The sequence below is a fragment of the Haliotis asinina genome, chromosome 9 (assembly GCF_037392515.1).
Source record: "Haliotis asinina isolate JCU_RB_2024 chromosome 9, JCU_Hal_asi_v2, whole genome shotgun sequence".
NCBI lineage: Eukaryota > Metazoa > Mollusca > Gastropoda > Lepetellida > Haliotidae > Haliotis > Haliotis asinina.
Genome location: NC_090288.1, coordinates 39,642,562 through 39,663,363, shown reverse-complemented (window position 1 = coordinate 39,663,363; position 20,802 = coordinate 39,642,562). Strand labels below are relative to the sequence as shown.

Here is a 20,802-nt window from a genome sequence, read left to right as displayed (position 1 = left end):
AAATCTTCACAACGATGGTCAGATAAAGATGGCTTTGTGTTCTTGTCTAATAAAGCAATTTATTAATTTATAAAACGTATTTGTTGTTATTTATTATTATTCTCGGTAAACGGGTTGTTGGTTTGATTCATTTGTAAAATACGTCATCATCATTGCCATTACACACTGGATTGCCTGGCCCAGACTCGATTATTTAAAGAACTCCGCCATATAGCTTAGATATCGATATTGCTGAATGCAGCGTTACACTACAAACAAACCATATATACTATAGCACTTTCAAGGAAGAATTGTAATCGTACTAACTGATCAATATTACTTCCATTTTTCCGGAAAACACAATGAGTGTATATTCGTAATTACTTTACTGGTTTACAGGTACCAAATTAATCTGACCCGTGAAGGTCAGGGGGTAGAATGTGCCTTCAGCAACCCATGCTTGCCATAAAAGGCGACTATGCTTGTCGTAAGAGGCGACTAACGGGATCGGGTGGTCAGGCTCGCTGACTTGGTTGACACATGTCATCGGCTCCCATTTGCGCAGATCGATGCTCATGTTGTTGGTCACTGGATTATCTGGTCCAGACTCGATTATTTACAGACCGCCGCCATATAGGTGGAATAATGCTGAGTGCGGCGTAAAACTAAACTCACTCACTCACCAAATTAATCTGTTATATGTCCTTTCCATGGTTTTAAAGATGCAACTCCTTAAATAGCCTTATGGTGAAAGGATGTGCAGTGGTGTTTAGATGAATCTCTTGGAGACAATGTTGAGGGTTGAAAATCCAGCGTCTACATTTGTATCTCATTGAAATGATCTTTCACTCCACTGCCACCATGGTGGCTCGATTGGTGATCGTTCCTATGGAATTCTCGGAGGAACATTGTCGCCCCATTCAAGATGCTGTCGTCTAAAAATGCGCGACAATACGCCACAATGCGATATAACCAAGATGTCGCGTTGTCAATTACCGGTGCACATTCATAGAAAGTCAATTAGTCTACGCAACGTGCAGGAAAAGTTATACTCTACTTCAGACTTCAGTGATCTTTTGTTACCTCAAGTGTTTTTAAAAATGAAGTAGTACTCGCTATGGCAACGGGGGCTGCTTTTATTGAACTACATGCAAGCCTTTCATTGTTGCTTTGAAAAGTACGATTTCATATAGTGTAAATGTCGGTGACTTTAGCCAATCAAACGACTTTTACGAGGAAGACAAATCATTTGCGCTTCTATTCATTGTAATGACACACAGTGGCCGTGTCATTTTAGGCGGGACAGAAAACGATAATCATGGGTTCGAATCCCAGCACCATACACATTCCTCACTTTGGACATTTGTCCAGTATCAAACTGACAGGTTCTGAAGAACTGAACTATTGTTTAAAGGTCACATGCAACCAAAAAATCAAACATAAATAAAACACAAATACTTTTGTGTTTGTACAAAACTGAAATCGCAAAAGCTGTTGGGAAAAATGAAAGCTATATGTTCTCACAATGTACTATTATTTAGTTTTGTCTCCTGCTTTGCCTAGTTTTCGAGTTACAACCCTTGTTTTCAAAGACGATTCTGTCAAAATCACTTTTTTTCGGTAGGTTGTAATCCGTGTTAGGTGGTATAAACCTACACTTTATTTGTCATCATTCACTTGATACTCAGTTAATGAATTTATAACAGGTATAACTAGGGGTAACGCCACTTAGATTACCCGACAAAGGCCCCCATTTGGCATTTCTTGTGTCTGGATCGATCAAAGGATTAACCGATAACACGCTAATTGATTAATTAGTTTGTATGCGGATTTAAATGGGGGATTTGTCAAAAGGTAGTGTTTATGCATGTCCATTTACTAATCTATACTGAATACACTCTGTCATGTCTGTGTCTATGTGAAAACAACATCCTTCTTTCAAAGGATTAACCGTGAATACATTGATTGATATCTCATTATTGGCTAACTAAATAACTTTTTAAAAAGAATGACGCACATTATTCAATTAGTTGCCAGGTGTGCTATCTTGGGTAACCAATGAAACTATACAGCAGTGTGAAAAACCTGAAACGATACATCACGTTTTCGTATATTAGACTGTTAAAAGTAACATCACTTGGGAAATCTGCAGATGAATTATATATCATTCGTTTTTGTGGATATTGATGGATACATTCCTCGAACAAGGTAATAGCCTGGCATAGCTCCTATAGCTTAAATTTTAATATTTGCATTTTTGTTTTTATTAAGTCGTCGTAGCTTTCAACAGAATTATCGTTTTCGTCGTGAAGTGTAATGATGCAGACGACATACACTAGGGCGTGCGTGCGAATTATGATTCATATGGGCAAACTATGAAATGTCTACATATTACATTCCTGTTATACATCCGCAGATCGCTTCTTTTTATTACGTTTCAAAATGCATACAAGTATGGTTATAAAGTAATTAGGATTATGAGATCAAGTATAAAGACGTGTATTGACAAGTGTCTACATACTGGTGAGTGAACGTTACAAACCAAGTAAATTTAGCAAGTGTAGAAATTTATCGCGCAGTATTTTCGCAGTATGACCCCAACCTCGGTTGTGTTACGTTACATGTTGTGTCATGCAAACTCCTTATGGTAATGATTCAAATACATATTTATGTAGTTTCGATTTTCTAACTTGATGAAAACAAACCATAATCTCATTAATTCAAATGGATTTGACTTCACGATTTTAAAAAATGGCGGCGCCCTGTCTTGGGATGAATGCTATTTAAGTTTTTTTCACCGACTTACAAAAGCAACATTACTTTCTACTGGTAGTAAAATATGTACTTTACTGATGGAAATAGGATTTTGGATGACATTGCTTATAACGTAGCAGTTTCACTCTTGGAAGTGAGGTGGAGGCCAATATAATATTGGTTGCAATATAAATGTCACTTCGACCCCTACCGTGCTTCCTTCGAAGAAGTCCTTACGTTAAAAGTTGTGTCATGTAAAAATCCTTTTGTCCGTGATTCAAATGCATATTTACCTACCACTAAAATGTAGTTTTGACTTTCTAACGTGATGAGAACTAATCATAATCTCAATACTTCTAACGGACTTTAGCCCGTGACTTCACGATTTTCAAAAATGGCGGCGCCCTGTCTGAGAATGAATGCTATTTAAGTTTGTTTTCACCGACTTACAAAATCAAAATTACTTTTCACTGGTAGTAAAATATGTATTGTATTGATGGAAATTAGGATTGTACATGACTTTGCTTATAACATAACAATTGCACTCTTGGAAGCGGTCAATATAAGGGGTAAATATAATTATTATATTACTCACGATAATACTGTCACTTTGACCACAACCTCGTTTCCGAGGAAGAAAGCGTTATATCCATGCAAAATCCTTTTGGTCAGCAATGTGTAGTAAGCAGTCTTGATTTTATAAACTCGATGAAACTTGAACTCCATTTTCTATCCTGGAAGCGTGGTAGGGGGCGAACCATCCGATTTAGTATACCACAGGCTTCCACAACGCTCACTTTGCAAACACTAACAACCAATGTAAGCACAAAGTACGGGGTCCGGTGGAAATCTGTGCTTAGTGACACCATCACCCGACCCCAAGGAACAATTGACGGCAGCACAACAATTCGGTATGTCTTTGGTGACGTCGAGAAATCAGCAAAATGACGAGCTTCCCACACATTTTCTATACATTTAACTGAAAATCGTTCCTTCTATGACGTCACTGTAGGGCTCTGGCGACAGAGTTACGTAACCTGTCTGCGATTTCGTTTGTGGGCGAGAGAGAAGCAGACGGCTTTTTAACAACTTTTGAGCGCTTGGTATTAATTAACCGAAAAAGTCGAAAAAAATGAAGAATGATGTTCCGTTTATGACTAACCAGAAGTCATTCATATGCAGTGATAAAAAGAGTAAAAAAAATTAAGTAGTTTTTCTTTAACCCTCCAGCTTCACGAAGACAGCATTGGTAACATTCTTCCATTGTGACACAGTGATAACAGCTTCGATAGTCAATATTCTACCTGGAAAAACACCATACCATTGGACTGATATCATAATGATATCTATAATCTATGAAAGGATCAGGGCGGCGTACCCCTGAGGTGTCAGAAACCTTTACACACTCACTAACTCACAGCTGACTGACTGACTGACTCACCCATCCATACCCCAATCCACTCACTCGCTCACTCAGTCAAGTCCCAGGGAGCTTGGTAAGTCAGCCAGGTATTTCATCACAGTAAAGTGTCAGTGAAGTCCTTTATAAGTATTTGCTGTAGTATCACATAGACACATTAAGTGTATAATTATGAATCAGTTTCGTCCAAATTAGTTTTGGGTGTGATCATTTTCTCATTATGGTTGAGGCCGTAGAAATCCGAACAGCCCCACTAAGTCCCGTTCTTGATCATCACGTATAACTCCTTCCGAAATCTACACTACACAAGCAATGCAATTTCCAAGTGGCATCAGGTGTAACTCCTCCCGAAATCTGCATCGCTCAATCAGTTTCCACGTGGCAACTCCTCCCGAAATCGATACTGTCCAATTAATTTCTATGTTTATCGACCTAGGTAATAACATCACGTTACATATAGCCTGCTACGAACATCGTAAGAAACACATCATATTCAAATTCAAAATATACTCTGAGCGATGGTACTACAACTAAAACATATTTGCCATTTTTCATAATTGTCGCATTTGTTAACAATTTTTAACAAATACACATAAAAGTGACACACGTACTTCTAAGGTAACGTATTTCTATTTTTCCATTCAGACAAATCACATGAATTCCTCGAATCTTTGTGCTGAACCAAACAAACCTGTTGTCTAACTCACTGGTCGGTATGTTAATGCTGGACATACTAGCGTTAATACATTGATTGTTACTTCAAGTCTCACAATTCTGTTCAGCAATATGTGTGCGCTTGCATTTTACGGTGAACACTCAATAGAATAACAAACCTCAACATTATTACCCATAATGTGAGTAATTCCAGTTTGTGTCTGTAGGGTATCAAAATGGCTAAATATTGCATATGCATGAAAGATTTTATATGGCTGAAAGATGTTATGCAACTGAAAGATGTTATCCAGCTGAAAGATGTTATGCGGCTGTTATCCAAGTATCAGCTGAACGAACTCATCCCGTCAACGTTCAGAAATGTCACGGGGTAGTCAGCAGAATTCTGAGGAATACATTTTCTGTTTTTATTTAAACTGAGTGGGGTTTTTTTGCGAAACTGACACGACATGGAATGGGAACTTACTTTAAGACCGCAACGACTTGGGCAGTTTGAAAGTCGTGAGGCTGCAAATGATATAAAAACTGCTGCAAACATTCTAAGTGATCAAGATTTATTGACCCACATTTATGACATTGACTTTATCAAAAGAGGTCAAATACATGTATCATGATATTCAGAGATAAAGTCCAGTCGTAAAGATGAAACTGTTGATGAATCAGAGAGCGGTGCCACAGACCGAAACAGTGAAGCTTTCTGCTGCTGTATGCTGAAGCTTATGAGTGAGTTTAGTTTTACGCTGCACTCAGCAATATTCCAGCTATATGGCGGCGGTCTTTCAAATAATCGAGTTTGGACCAGACAATCCAGTGACTAACAACATGAGCATCGTTCCGCGCAATTGTGAACTGATGACATGTGTCAACAAGCCTGACCACCCGATCCCGTTAGTCGCCTCTTACGACAAGCATAGTCGCCCTTTAAGGCAGGCACTTTTTGCTGAAAGCCTACCCCGGACCTTCACGTGTCATGAAGCTTAAGAAAAGTATACCAAAAGCAGAGTTAGTTTATGTGGTCCTTACCTTGTGGCAACTACTGTCCAAATCAAAAAGTCAATGTTTGCGACTTAAAACTGCCTTTAACAAATGTCATAAGAAATGACAATGGTCATCCTTCTGAGGATCTGATGGTGTCCCTTTGAAACCTTTTTACCGACTTTTAAGTTTCTTAAAACTGACTCAGCCAAGTCAAAAACCTAAGTAGGTATTCACAAATGGGTCAAGTCTGAAACTTAGCTAAGTACGCCGACACAAACATCTGTTAAAATAAGTTTCAGTCGTAAGGAGATGGGAAACGTGAAAAAGCAAGTCTTTCAAGGGCATTTGGAAGTGAAATACATAAGAATGAAGATTTTTATGGATATCAACTTCTTTATTATGAGCACACAACGTTTCGGAGTTAATGCTTACTCCTTCATCAGGGGAATGAGAAGGGGGTACAGAGCTTTATATGTACAGGTAAATAATAACAAAGTAACAAGTGGAATGAGTTAACAAAAGCTGGAAGCCAGTATAAACAAGCACTGATAGGGAGCCGACAGTTATGATGACAATGATGGAAGCCAATGGTAGGATTATGTTTACATAACACAGATGGGGATTAAGGAGGCCAATGGTGTTGATATACACATGATTGGATGAGGATTAAGGATAATGTACATGATAGGGATGGTGATATAGGATGTACACGGGTGGATTGTGTAAACACCAACGAATTACATAGATGAAATGTGCACAGATAGAAGAGATTAATTCATCAACAAGTCCCAGGCACTTGGTAGGTACACTCCTTGGTCATGGTTGATTGCTGGTTTCTGTCTCCGGAATCCCCAATCAAGTACATCGTCCTTAATCCAAGCTGATTTAAGCCTATCAAGGTGAGTCTTAACAGTTAAATTAGACAGTGACAAAACTTAAGTCTAAGTCTGTTGTTAACTTTTTTGCACAAAACTTAAGTCGAAAGAAAGCGAAAAAAACAGGTTTTTAAATTAACTTAATTTTTTTTAAGTATTTAAGTTGTTTGATAAATACGACCTCAGCGTTATACTTCTGGTCACTGCTGCGTCCTCAACACTGACCTCATTTTGTAATAATCAGGTAATTTTACTGTCCTTCGCTGACAGGTTATTATAGATGTATGTATTCTGAATTTAGAACTAGTTTCAGTGACAATATGGCTGAAATATTGGCGATGTGACCCTAAATCTTAACTCGCTCGCTCAACTCAGCTGGATGTATCATGGCTTTGCACTTACTGGGGTAAGATACTTACATGTATCCTAAGGAGGTTAGGGTATGGTGTGTTATTCATGTATCATTTTAATTGTACATCTGTTATATCGAACACTTTTTTCTCTTCCACAATCTGTTCTATTGTCAATATATAGTTTGTATATTTATTTACTGAATTGCATGAACTCATTTGGCACTGTTGACGTGATCATTGTTGCGAGATATGTATTCATGTGTCAACATGTATATGTACACGGCCATGTCCTTGATGTTTTCTCTTACGTATGTGATGTCACTAGCATTGTGACAATGTTAATATTCACACAGGTAAATTCTTAGATGAAGTAACACTGGTGGTATGCAGAAAATGATACATGTAAATTATCACCTGTTCACTTCCATATATCTGGTGCTGAAGAGCAGTAGTTTGACCTTCGTTTTATAATTCGTCAGTTAATCAGACAATGCACGTCATTATGTAACTGACTTGTGCGTCTTCACACTATACCTTCACCTGGCCGTCATCACAATGATCATTCCATTTATCGACAATCGCCTGATAAATAATCGATTACTTAGATCTTGGGAAGCAACAGTCTGCTACCGAGTATACAATGAGGTCTCCCTAGACATGAAAGTATTATCAATCATTTAGTATGCCTATAATCGTTGTTTTAAAATGTGACGATAAACAAAGATCATGCAGTTTTTATCTTATCTAGAAAGAATCACACACGGAAGTACATAGAAATTGTATACATTTTACATGGTTTTTATTGCAGTTTGCTTCTACTTATATCTTGCAATATGTAAGTTTTCAGTTTCAGTTCATCATAAGTTTTAACGAGCCAGCTGATCACTATTTGTGAATGATTTTAATATTTCTTGTTGTGGTACAAATGTGCATACCAGTGTTGGTTTGTGTATTGTTGACACAGGAGTTTGGACCATGACTGAAAGTGTGGTATTTGTAACATCGGCGTGGACACAGAACCTACACGTGTACTCCTATACTGAAATGTCCATCTTTAATTGATTGCGGAAGGGAAGCACAAGTAAAACGTCAAGAGTGAGTGAGTGAGTGAATGAGTGAGTTTAGTGTTACGACGCACTCAGTAGTTTTCCATCGGTCTGTAAATAATCGAATCTGGACCAGATAATCCAGTGATCAGCATTATGAGCATCAATCTACGCAACTGGGATACGTTGGCATCTGTCCACCCAATCAGGGAGTCTGATCACGGTCATGTAGCTGCATCTTTCGATTAGAATGGGTTTCTAAAGACCAGATCAACCCAGGATCTTGATGGATCTGCATACTCTTCAAAAAGAAGCGATCAGTCCCTTTGCACATTCTTAAGGAATCACTCATCACAGATGAGTTCAAACCACTGTCTGGCATGATGCCATGTACATTTATAAGTAAATATAACATATATAACTGTAATTTAACCGTCCTGATACAACTGAAAAATACTATGTACACGCACTCATCAAGTACATTGCCTCATCATTCATGGCCACAAACACAGAAGTCATAATTATGCTTCGACGTTCAAAGCACGTAGTGGGCTACATGTGAATCAATCTTGGCATCGATTAGAAGTAAATTGCACAAGGCAAATTGATAATTTCCATATTTTTAGCCAGGAATATCAGACTTGCCACACCTCAAAGACGAAATGATTGGCTGAACAGTGGTATATAATACCCAGAAAATACTTGTTGTATTGAAGTATGTTCTTTGCTCGAGGTCTATAAACTTTAGTCTCGGTAAGAGGGATATGCCATATGCAAAGACCATGGACTCGGTGTTCTAAAGAGGGATTTGCTGTTTGTATGATGTGCTGTAAGAGATATTTTGTCCACAGTCGCTGACCAAGTATCTGACATTTAAGGTGAAATAGGCTTCTGAAAACTTGTATTGGTTATATCGGATAGATAGTATGGAGCTGGAACTGTTCTACACTGTGCTTATTATACAAGCGTTATCATCGACGGCACAACAGTTGGCAGTGACACCAGCATCCACAGTTCGTGACAACACAGAGGTGTCCACAACTGCAGACGCATCATCAATATTGCCTAACATCACTGCGGCAAGTACTGCAATGTGTAACGTGACCAACATCGATGTCAGAGGTAGCAATGAAACTATGAACGACATCTGTAACAACATTACGAACGAAGAAGAAAAGCCAATTAAACCAATCGGTCTGATCCATTCTGGTAGTGTATCAGAGGCTACGTACAATTCCTTCGCCACTGTGATTGACTACATCCAGTTCTCATGCTCGGTAATAGCCCTTCCTACCAACCTCTGCAACATCATCGTGTTCTGTCAGAAAAGGATGAAAAGCCCGTCCAGTACAATCCTACTAGCTCTGTGCGCTTCAGAGATCCTCTACGTCACCGTGACCCTGATTGACAGCACCCTAAACTTGATATATGGCGCTGAGGTTCAGACTAAATACATCAAACAATTCTTCAACATCTACAGTAGCATGTTCGTAGCCGTGGTTCTGAGGAGAGTTGGAATTTGTTACAACTGCCTAGTGTCCGCTGAGAGGTTCATTGCTGTGACGTTTCCCTTACAAGCCAAAAGTATGCGTCTTGTGAAAAATCCAGGTGTCGTCTGTGCACTAATACTGGCGGTTACCCTTGTTGCCCATGTGTTCAGCCCGCTGAAATTTGTCATCGGATCTTACCTGGCATCCGACAACACAACAGCTTACAGATCCGAATTTTCGTCATTGTATAAAAAGGATAAAGTTCATTTCCTAAACGCCAGTGCTGCCAGTAAATTTATATTTGTGTATTTGATGCTTTCCGGATGTTTGATCTTCAATCTTCTGATTGTAATATCACTTCGACGCCACAGCAAGGGGAGGCAATCGATTAAGACCAGTCAGAACTCGGAAGAAAAGCAGAAGAGAGAGATGCAGACGACAATAACTATCATGGCGTCAACCATCGTCTTCGTCATCCTCGCCCTGCCTGCCAACACAAGCTCCGTCGTCGCTAACTTCACAGACGACTACGGCTTTTACGCGAAAGAACACTTCTTATTCTTGTTCATGAACAAAATTGGAAGTTTGTGTGAGCTTGTCAGTAACTTCACTGACTTCTTCGTCTTCATTACTCTCAGTGCAGCCTTCCGGGAAACCTTCCTTGAAGTATTCATCCCATGTATATCTCGCGGTGAACCTGGAAAGAAGATTGGGACAAGTGCCAGCAGAGAAGTGACAAAATCAACTGACATATCACGTTCCAACTGAACAACGGGCAATAGACAGTGTTATTTAACCCACTTATTCTCGTTGCTTTGATTTTATTGTCAATACTTTGTTAAGTGTGAGTGTAACGTATTGTTATACAATGTTCTTCGACGTAGTTTCTGTTACAGTTCGGTGCAGGTTGACAACGTTGTGTTTTGGGAGTAATGTGTTGTAAAGAATGTATTACCATCAAAGCTAGCTACTGCTATGTTTATGTTTTTGGAGTCGTGTTTAATGTTGAATCTTCCACTTCAGCCATGGACTTATCTGTTCCTTGGAATAGCGTGTTCTGCAGGGTAATTCTTGTAAAGGCTTACACAATTCTTGCATCTATAAACTCACGACACGACAGGCATGTGTGTGAACGTTTTTACCATGATCCTTTTGCCATGGATGTCTAGTCTGTTCCATCTTTAACTTCAAGGCAAGTATTATTGTCAATGTCATCACTGCAGTTTTGTTTTAGGTTGCCATTGTAATCGCACCACCTTTGAATTGTGTATTGCCTTTAGTTTGCACTGCATTACTGTTGTAATTACCTCGCAGTACTTTCCTGAGACCTTACTAATTATCCCCAGCCAAACGAAAGATGGTATCTAGAAACAAAAACAAAATGTCCTTTGTTTAGATGTATACATGTGTCACTATTGCCAAACGGAGAGCATAACGGATGGTTTATTTAGTGTAATACACTGACACACAACTAGACAGTGTTATAAAGGGTCGTGTCATAACCATGCCACTGTACCTGACTTTACCTGTACCGTGTACTTTACTCCGGTGACTGAGGTGTACTATGTACCTTACTCTGTGCCATTTACTTTCATAACTTAGCAGTAGAATATACCTTACTCTGGAGACTTAGCTGTACCATGTACTTTTATCTGGCGACTTAATGGTACCCTGTACCTTACTCTAAAGACTTAATTGTACCTTGTGCTTTACTCTGGTGACTTACCTGTACCGTGTACTTTATTCTGATGACTTACTTGTACCGTGTACCTTACCTATGTGACTTGCCAGTAACCTTACTGTGGTGACTTACCTGTACTGTGTATCCTACTTTGTCGACCTAGCCGCATACGTCGGGAGTGCAACACTATTTGCGAATGTAACAATGCTACAGCAGTTCACGATATTTTAGTGAACTCATAGTGGAGAACACAAGGATTCATTGTATTCTAAAATCTTCACAACGATGGTCAGATAAAGATGGCTTTGTGTTCTTGTCTAATAAAGCAATTTATTAATTTATAAAACGTATTTGTTGTTATTTATTATTATTCTCGGTGAACGGGTTGTTGGTTTGATTCATTCGTAAAATACGTCATCATCATTGCCATTGCACACTGGATTGCCTGGCCCAGACTCGATTATTTAAAGAACTCCGCCATATAGCTTAGATATCGATATTGCTGAATGCAGCGTTACACTACAAACAAACCATATATACTATAGCACGTTCAAGGAAGAATTGCAATCGTACTTACTGATCAATATTACTTCCATTTTTCCGGAAAACACAATGAATGTATATTTGTAATTACGTTACTGGTTTCCAGGTACCAAATTAGTCTGACCCGTGAAGATCAGGGAGTAGAATATGCCTTCAGCAACCCATGCTTGCCATAAAAGGCGACTATGCTTGTCGTAAGAGGCGACTAACGGGATCGGGTGGTCAGGCTCGCTGACTTGGTTGACACATGTCATCGGCTCCCATTTGCGCAGATCGATGCTCATGTTGTTGGTCACTGGATTATCTGGTCCAGACTCGATTATTTACAGACCGCCGCCATATAGGTGGAATAATGCTGAGTGCGGCGTAAAACTAAACTCACTCACTCACCAAATTAATCTGTTATATGTCCTTTCCATGGTTTTAAAGATGCAACTCCTTAAATAGCCTTATGGTGAAAGGATGTGCAGTGTTTAGATGAATCTCTTGGAGACAATGTTGAGGGTTGAAAATCCAGCGTCTACATTTGTATCTCATTGAAATGATCTTTCACTCCACTGCCACCATGGTGGCTCGATTGGTGATCGTTCCTATGGAATTCTCGGAGGAACATTGTCGCCCCATTCAAGATGCTGTCGTCTAAAAATGCGCGACAATACGCCACAGTGCGATATAACCAAGATGTCGCGTTGTCAATTACCAGTGCACATTCATAGAAAGTCAATTAGTCTACGCAACGTGCAGGAAAAGTTATACTCTACTTCAGACTTCAGTGATCTTTTGTTACCTCAAGTGTTTTTAAAAATGAAGTAGTACTCGCTATGGCAACGGGGGCTGCTTTTATTGAACTACATGCAAGCCTTTCATTGTTGCTTTGAAAAGTACGATTTCATATAGTGTAAATGTCGGTGACTTTAGCCAATCAAACGACTTTTACGAGGAAGACAAATCATTTGCGCTACTATTGATTGTAATGACACACAGTGGCCGTGTCATTTTAGGCGGGACAGAAAACGATAATCATGTGTTCGAATCCCAGCACCATACACATTCCTCACTTTGGACATTTGTCCAGTATCAAACTGACAGGTTCTGAAGAACAACTATTCTTTAAACGTCACATGCAACCAAAAAATCAAACATAATTAAAACACAAATACTTTTGTGTTTGTACAAATCTGAAATCGCAAAAGCTGTTGGGAAAAATGAAAGCTATATGTTTTCACAATGTACTATTATTTAGTTTTGTCTCTTGCTTTGCCTAGTTTTCGAGTTACAACCCTTGTTTTCAAAGACAAAATTCTGTCAAAATCACTTTGTGTCGCTAGGTTGTAATCCGTGTTAGGTGGTATAAACCTACACGTTATTTGTCATCATTCACTTGATACTCAGTTAATGAATTTATAACAGGTATAACTAGGGGTAACGCCACTTAGATTACCTGACAAAGGCCCCCATTTGGCATTTCTTTTGTCTGGATCGATCAAAGGATTAACCGATAACACGCTAATTGATTAATTAGTTTTATGCGGATTTAAATGGGGGGATTTGTCAAAAGGTAGTGTTTACGCATGTACATTTACTAATCTATACTGAATACACTCTGTCGTGTCTGTGTCTATGTGAAAACAAAACCCTTCTTTCAAAGGATTAACCGCCAATGCATTGATTGAGTGCTCATTATTGGCTAACTAAATTACTTTCTTAAAAGAATGACGCACATTATGCAATTAGTTGCCAGGTGTGCTATCTTGGATGACCAATGAGACTATACAGCAATGTGAAAAACCTGAAACGATACATTTCGTATATTAGATTGTTGAAAGACACATCACTTGGGAAATCTGCAGATGAATTATATATCACTCGTTTTCGTGGATATTGATGGATACATTCCTCGAACAAGGTAATAGCCTGACATTGCTCCTATAACTTTAATTTTAATATTTGCATTTTTGTTTTTATTAAGTCGTCGTAGCTTTCAACAGAATGATTGTTTTTGTCGTGAAGTGTAATGATGCAGACGACATACACTAGGGCGTGCGTGCGAATTATGATTCATATAGGCAAACTATGAAATGTCTACATATTACATTCCCGTTATACATCCGCAGATCGCTTCTTTTTATTAACTTTCAAAATGCATACAAGTATGGTTATAAAGTAATTAGGATTATGAGATCAAGTATAAAGGCTTATATTGACAAGTGTCCACATACTGGTGAGTGAACGTTTACAAACCAAGTAAATTTAGCAAGTGTAGAAATTTATCGCGCAGTATTTTCGCAGTATGACCCCGACCTCGTTTATGTTACGTTACAAGTTGTGTCATGCAAACTCCTTATGTAAATGATTCAAATACATATTTAAGTAGTTTCGATTTTCTAACTTGATGAAAACAAACCATAATCTCATTAATTCAAATGGATTTGACTTCACGATTTTCAAAAGTGGCGGCGCCCTGTCTTGGGATGAATGCTATTTAAGTTTCTTTCATCGACTTAAAAAAGCAAAATTACTTTCTACTGGTGGTAAAATATGTATTTTATTGATGGACATTAGGATTTTGCATGACATTGCTTATAACGTAACAATTTCACTCTTGGAAGTGAGGTGGAGGTCAATATAGTATTGCTTGCAATATAAATGTCACTTCGATCCCTACCTTGCTTCCTTAGAAGAAGTCCTTATGTTAAAAGTTGTGTCATGTAAAATCCTTTTGGCCATGATTCAAATGCATATTGAACTACCAGTAAAAAGTAGTTTTGATTTTCTAACTTGATGAGAAGAAATCATAATCTCAATAATTCTAACGGACTTTAGCCCGTGACTTCACGATTTTCAAAAATATCGGCTCCCTGTCTTGGGATGAATGCTATTTAAGTTTGTTTTCACCGACTTACAAAATCAAAATGACTTTTCACTGGTAGTAAAATATGTATTTTATTGATGGACATTAGGATTTTACATGACATTGCTTATAACATAACAATTTCACTCTTGGAAGCGGTCAATATAAGGGGTCAATATAATATTACTTACGATAATATTGGCACTTCGACCACAACCTCGTTTCCGAGGAAGAAAGCGTTATATCCGTGCAAAATCCTTTTGGTCAGCACTGTGTTGTAAGCAGTCTTGATTTTATAACCTCGATGAAACTTGAACTCCATTTTCTATCCTGGAAGCGTGGTAGGGGGAGAACCATCCGATTAAGTTTATACCACAGGCTTCCATAACGCTCACTTTGCACACACTAACAACCAATTTAAGCACAAAGTACGGGGTCCGGTGGAAATCTGTGCATAGTGACACCATCACCCGACCCCAAGGAACAATTGACGGCAACACAACAATTCGGCATGTCTTTGGTGACGTCGAGAAATCAGCAAAATGACGAGCTTCCTACACATTTTCTATACATTTAACTGAAAATCGTTCCTTCTATGACGTCACTGTAGGGCTCTGGCGAGAGAGTTATGTAACTTGTCTGCGGTTTCGTTTGCGGGCGAGAGAGAAGCAGACGGCTTTTAGCAACTTTTGAGCGCTTGGTATTGCAAGTTTGTTTGTTTGGTTTTTTTTAAAAAAAATGAAGAATGATGTTCCGTTTATGACTAACCAGAAGTCATTCATATGATAAAAAGTGTAACAAAAAATGAGTTTGGTTGTTCTTTAACCCTCCAGCTTCACGAAGACAGCATTGGTGACATTCTTCCATTGTGACACAGTGATAACAGCTTTGATAGTCATATTCTACTTGGAAAAACACCATACTCATGGACTGATATCATGATGATATCTATAATCTATAAAAGGATCAGGGTGGCGTACCCCTGAGGTGTCAGAAACCTTTATACACTCACTAACCCACCCGCCAACTGACTGACTGACTCACCCATCCACACAGCCATTCACTCAATCGCTCACTCAGTCAAGGCTCAGGGAGCTTGGTAAATCATCAAGGTATTTCATCACAGTAAAGTGTCAGTGAAGTCCTTTGTAGGTCAGGTTTTTCGAATCTATTTGAATCATATATATTTCATATATAACTGTCCCAGATGATGCGATACGCGATACGCAGTTACCTATTCTTTATTATTTTAACCCCTTTACTTTTGAAAAATATACATTATTCATTCACCAAATGAATTATAAATGCCACTTAACACCCGAAGTCTACCCGATGATGGCGGATAGGCACGACGTGTTGTAACGACAAGAGACTAGCGAACAACTTTACTCCGAAGGCTGCTGGCATACCACAAATGTATATTCGCTATATACAGATTGCTTATTATACCTACAACATCTACACCAGTCCCAGAGAGTAAAAAGAATAAGAAACAGAGGAAAAGAAAAAAGTCGTCGCCAGATACTGACACGTCTGAGCCTCGCGACTCAAGTCAGACTCGTAAGAAGCCGGCCATGGACACTGGTAACATCGTTAGAGAATCCTTGAACACCCTGTATAACGCTGAAGATTTTCAACACCAGGAGGTGCCCAGCGCCGCACAAGGTTCAACACATGCAACAGGTCAGTCATTTTCAAAATCGATCGATGATAACATGGCCGCCATATTGTTTAGACTTGATTCGGTAGTCAGTAAGCTCAGGAAAATTGACTTTGTCGAAAAAGACGTGTCTAATATCAAACTAAATGTCTCTAAATTGGAAATAAAAGTAAAAGAGATTGAAACTCTGAAATCTAAGGTAGAGTCTGTTGAGGCGAGTGTCAGTTTCATCAGCAAGCAGTATGATGACTGGAACAGGGATAAAACACTCATTGAAAAAAAGAAAGACTTGCAGGAAAAAGTAAATTTCACCACTGAACTTTAACATGAAAATGTGGAATTGAGAGAAAACCTGACTGACCAAAAATGCAGATCTATGCGTGACAATTTAATCTTTACAAATATATCTGAAGAGCAGAATGAAACGTGGGAGCAAAATGAACGCATTCTTGGAAAGTTCATCAAGGATCATATGAAACTAGAAAGTTCTGATTTGCATTTTAAGAGGGTGCATGGGATCGGGCAGAAGCGGTTTACCCCCCAAGGAGCAGAGGAAGCGAGACCCAGGCCAATTATTGCTAAGTTTGTCTACACAGGGAACGTAACTCTGTGAAATACGCTGGACTTAAAGGCAAACCACATAGTGTTTGAAGGCAGCCAAGCGAGAAGCGAGAAGGTAAGAGAGCCAACATAGTTGTTGACATGCTATACATTGACAACAGACTTGTAGATACCCCTCACCCCCTCATTCCTTTTATATGTGCCCCAAACAAGTCAAATATTCTAAATCTACTACATGTAGATATTACTGTACACAAGACTAGCCAGAATGATGATGAAGAGATCCCTAGTGAAACTATTGATGACGACTCTGAATACCATATAAATATTGATTAGTTTATACATGCCCAGGACAAGTTAAATATTCCAACGGAACCACATATAGATGATATTGAGCAGGATTCTATTCAGAACAGTTAAATGAAAATGCAAATGAAAATACTGATGATGATGATGTTGAGATTGATGGTGATGATGATGATGATGATGATGACACTGAACACAATGTAAACACTGACCATTTTAAAGATGCCAAAAACAAGTCAAATTTCCAAAATCAGCCACGTGTGGCTATAGAGAAGGGCCATTGTGAAACTACTGATGAAGACTCTGAGTACCATGGAAATACTGATAATATTATACATGCCCTCAATAAATTAAATATTTCAACTAAACTATATGTAGATATTACTGTACATACGGATATTCAGAACATAATGCTAGTCTGAATAGCCAAAATGATAATGACGATGCTAATCGAAATAAGGATGATGTTGAAGATATTGATGATGGTGATAATAATGTTGATGATAATTACCGAGTAAACATTCACCATATTAAACATGCTACAAATGTGTCGGGTATCCCAAAAGAACTACATGCAGATAATAGTGTGCATAGTACCAACTATTACAGTGAGAATATTGATGACAATGTTGAAGATGATGTTATTATTGTAGATGTAGATGATGATGATGATGATGATGATGATGATGATAACTGACACCTTAGACGAAATCGACATCCCAGGTTATAAGCTAGTTCTCCAAAGCAGAAAGACATCTAGGGAATCTGATGGTATTGGGGTTGCCTTTAGACATATATATGAAAAATATGTGACAGTCGTTGGAGAAGAATTTTGTGAATCCATAATATGTATAAAATATGGAAATCCCTGTTTAATGTTCAAGAAGACGTTTATTTAGGTACTGTATATACTGGTATACCCCCTGAAAACTCAAAATATTTTACAAATGAGAAAATTTAATGATATCGAACATTCTTTACTTTATTTTAGCTGTATGAGTGAAAACATTATACTCATGGGAGATTTCAATGCCAGAACTACGCAGCTCTGTGACTATATTTTGTTTAATGAACAAATGTTGAAAGAAATGGACTTGGAAGTAAGTGATATTGACTGTAATCTTGAGCCTAATACTTTACTAGAGGACCTCAATCTACCCCTGATCAGAGCAAGTGAAGATAAATCTAGATTAAATAACTCAGGGAATAAATTGACTGAAATATGTAGAATTTTAGGTAGAATTGGCCATGACAAAAATATTGGTAGAAGGACATGCAGAGATGCTAGTGTTGTAGACTATGTAATATGTTCTGCCTCATGCTTACCTTTAGGTTGTGATTTGAATATACTTGACTTCTCACCCTCGTATTTAGATGCACACTGTCCAGTTACATTTAGCATATCAAGTAATATCCATTAGACTCCAACAACAGGTCTCCGACACAATGTCAATAAGTCACATAATCGTATGTAGACAAACACGATATAACGATGATAAGTCCAAAGAATCTATTAAAATCTTAGCCACCATAAGGATAAATAGCCTGAGCCACAGGGCACGTTTAGCCAGGCTTGAGCAAGGTGACCCAGTATTGGTGAATGACATCACGGACGAGATCGTGCACGTGCTGTTAGAAGCCGCACGGGCAACCTTCGGAGTTTGCAGTCAGAGAGAAAGATGGAAGAAAAATGTTAAGAAATCTAAACCGTGGTTTAATGTAGAGTGTTACAATGCCAGGAAAAGATTCAACAAAGCCAAACGTCGATTTAAAAAATCAAACTCTGTTTATGACAAACACGTCTACAGACTTGAACCTAAGAACTATAAAAATGCATGGACACAAACATATCAAATTATGCAAAGATGAATTAGCTAAAATGTTGAGAGAAAAACAGAAACATGACCCGAAAGAGTTTTGGAAAATTTTAAATGGTAAGTCTAACCAAGAGGATGACAAGTCCTGTCTAGATGTCAACGTATTTTACGAGCACTTCAAGTCACTAAATGAATCAGAAGAACAGGAACAAGGAGATAATGATAACACTGACGATGCTACACAGCTTACTTGTGATGTTATAGATAGAGTTATCGCGAAAGAAGAAAGCATTACTGCAATTAAACAACTTGAGAGATGTAAGGCATCGGGGATAGACTTGATAGAAAATGAATATTTTATAGGTAGTGTTGTCCTGATTGTCCCATTGTTAGTTGAACTATTTAATTTGAAACAGGTGTTTTACCAGAATCGTGGTTAACGGGAATAATTAAGCAAATTTATAAGAAAAAAGGCGATAAATTTGATCTTAACTCATACAGACCAATTACGCTACTTAGCTGTTTTGGAAAATTGTTCACCAAAATATTAAGCAATCGCCCTTCAGATTTCCTGGATAAATGATATTGAATCTCATTTACTTCATTCAGACTGTAATGGTGTAAATCTAAACTATATTTAAGACGAAAATTTGGTGATATTTGTAAAGTTATTATTTCTTTTATACGCGGATGATACTATAATATTTGACTAATCGCCAAAAGGGACTACAAGACTCCTTGAACTCATTTAAGAACTACTGTGATTCATGGAAGCTAAAAGTGAATTTAAACCAAACTAAAATCGTAATTTTTGGGGGAGGACCATCAAAAAGCACAAAAAATATATTCATTTTGGATGGTATGTTTTTTGGAATAGTTGATAGTTTCACCTACCTCGGTATAACGCTCCACAGAAACAGACAACTCGTTTCGAGTATCAAAACTGTAAGTAATAGTGCTTTGAAAGCAATGTATAATTTAGTTAAAAAGCTAGAAAGTTAGACTTGCCTGTAGATTGCCTATTGTCAGCATTTGACTCAATGGTAAGACCTGTCTTGACCTATGGGGCTGAAGTGTGGTCTTTTGAAAACCTTGAAATTCTTGAGAAAATACATTTAAAAGTTTTAAGACTCATTAAGGATTAAGAAACTCAACCCCTCGTTTCATGCTGTATGGGAAGATGTCGTATTGGAATTATGATATATAAACGTTTACTATCTAAAGCCGTTTCCTAATTTTGACGAATATCTCTTCCTCCTAAAACGTATTTCATTGCCACTGCTGAGATTTAGAACATGAACCATAATTTACCTATTGAGACGGGCCGCTGGTATAATATTCCAAGGGACGAGAGAACGTGCCAGCTATGTACTTCTAAAACATTGCGGACGAATATCATTATATTTTCCATTGTAAAGCATTAGATACTTTGAGGAAGCAATATCTACCCACCCATCTAATCATTATTCCTAATGAAATAAAGTTTACGAAAATAATTTCTGTTAAAACTTCACAAGATACGTTGAATCTATCAAAATATATCGTAAAACTATCATCCATTGTCAGAAAAGGATGTTAATGTGTTTACATGTTGCTTTCCCGTCATCTTGGATATGAGTTTATTTTGTATTTGTAAATGTCTAGATTATATGCTCTTGTACCACCAAGGTGTTTTTTTTTGAGAATACAGAAATTGTGAAACACACAAACTTTGCTCCTTTTCCTCAGCCCATGCGTGTGTGTGTGCGTTTATTATTGTTGTGAGTATCTATGCCCCCAACATCGAAAATAATTGATCATGTTTGTAAACATATTG

General features: G+C 38.0%; 1 protein-coding gene across 1 annotated transcript; it reads left to right on the top strand.

The window, feature by feature from the left end:
* Window positions 1–9,003: 9,003 nt before the first annotated feature.
* Window positions 9,004–10,335, top strand: LOC137297242 (probable G-protein coupled receptor B0563.6). The gene has a single exon (XM_067829255.1). It carries the CDS (start codon window positions 9,004–9,006, stop codon window positions 10,333–10,335), a length of 1,332 nt encoding a protein of 443 aa, XP_067685356.1.
* Window positions 10,336–20,802: the final 10,467 nt, after the last annotated feature.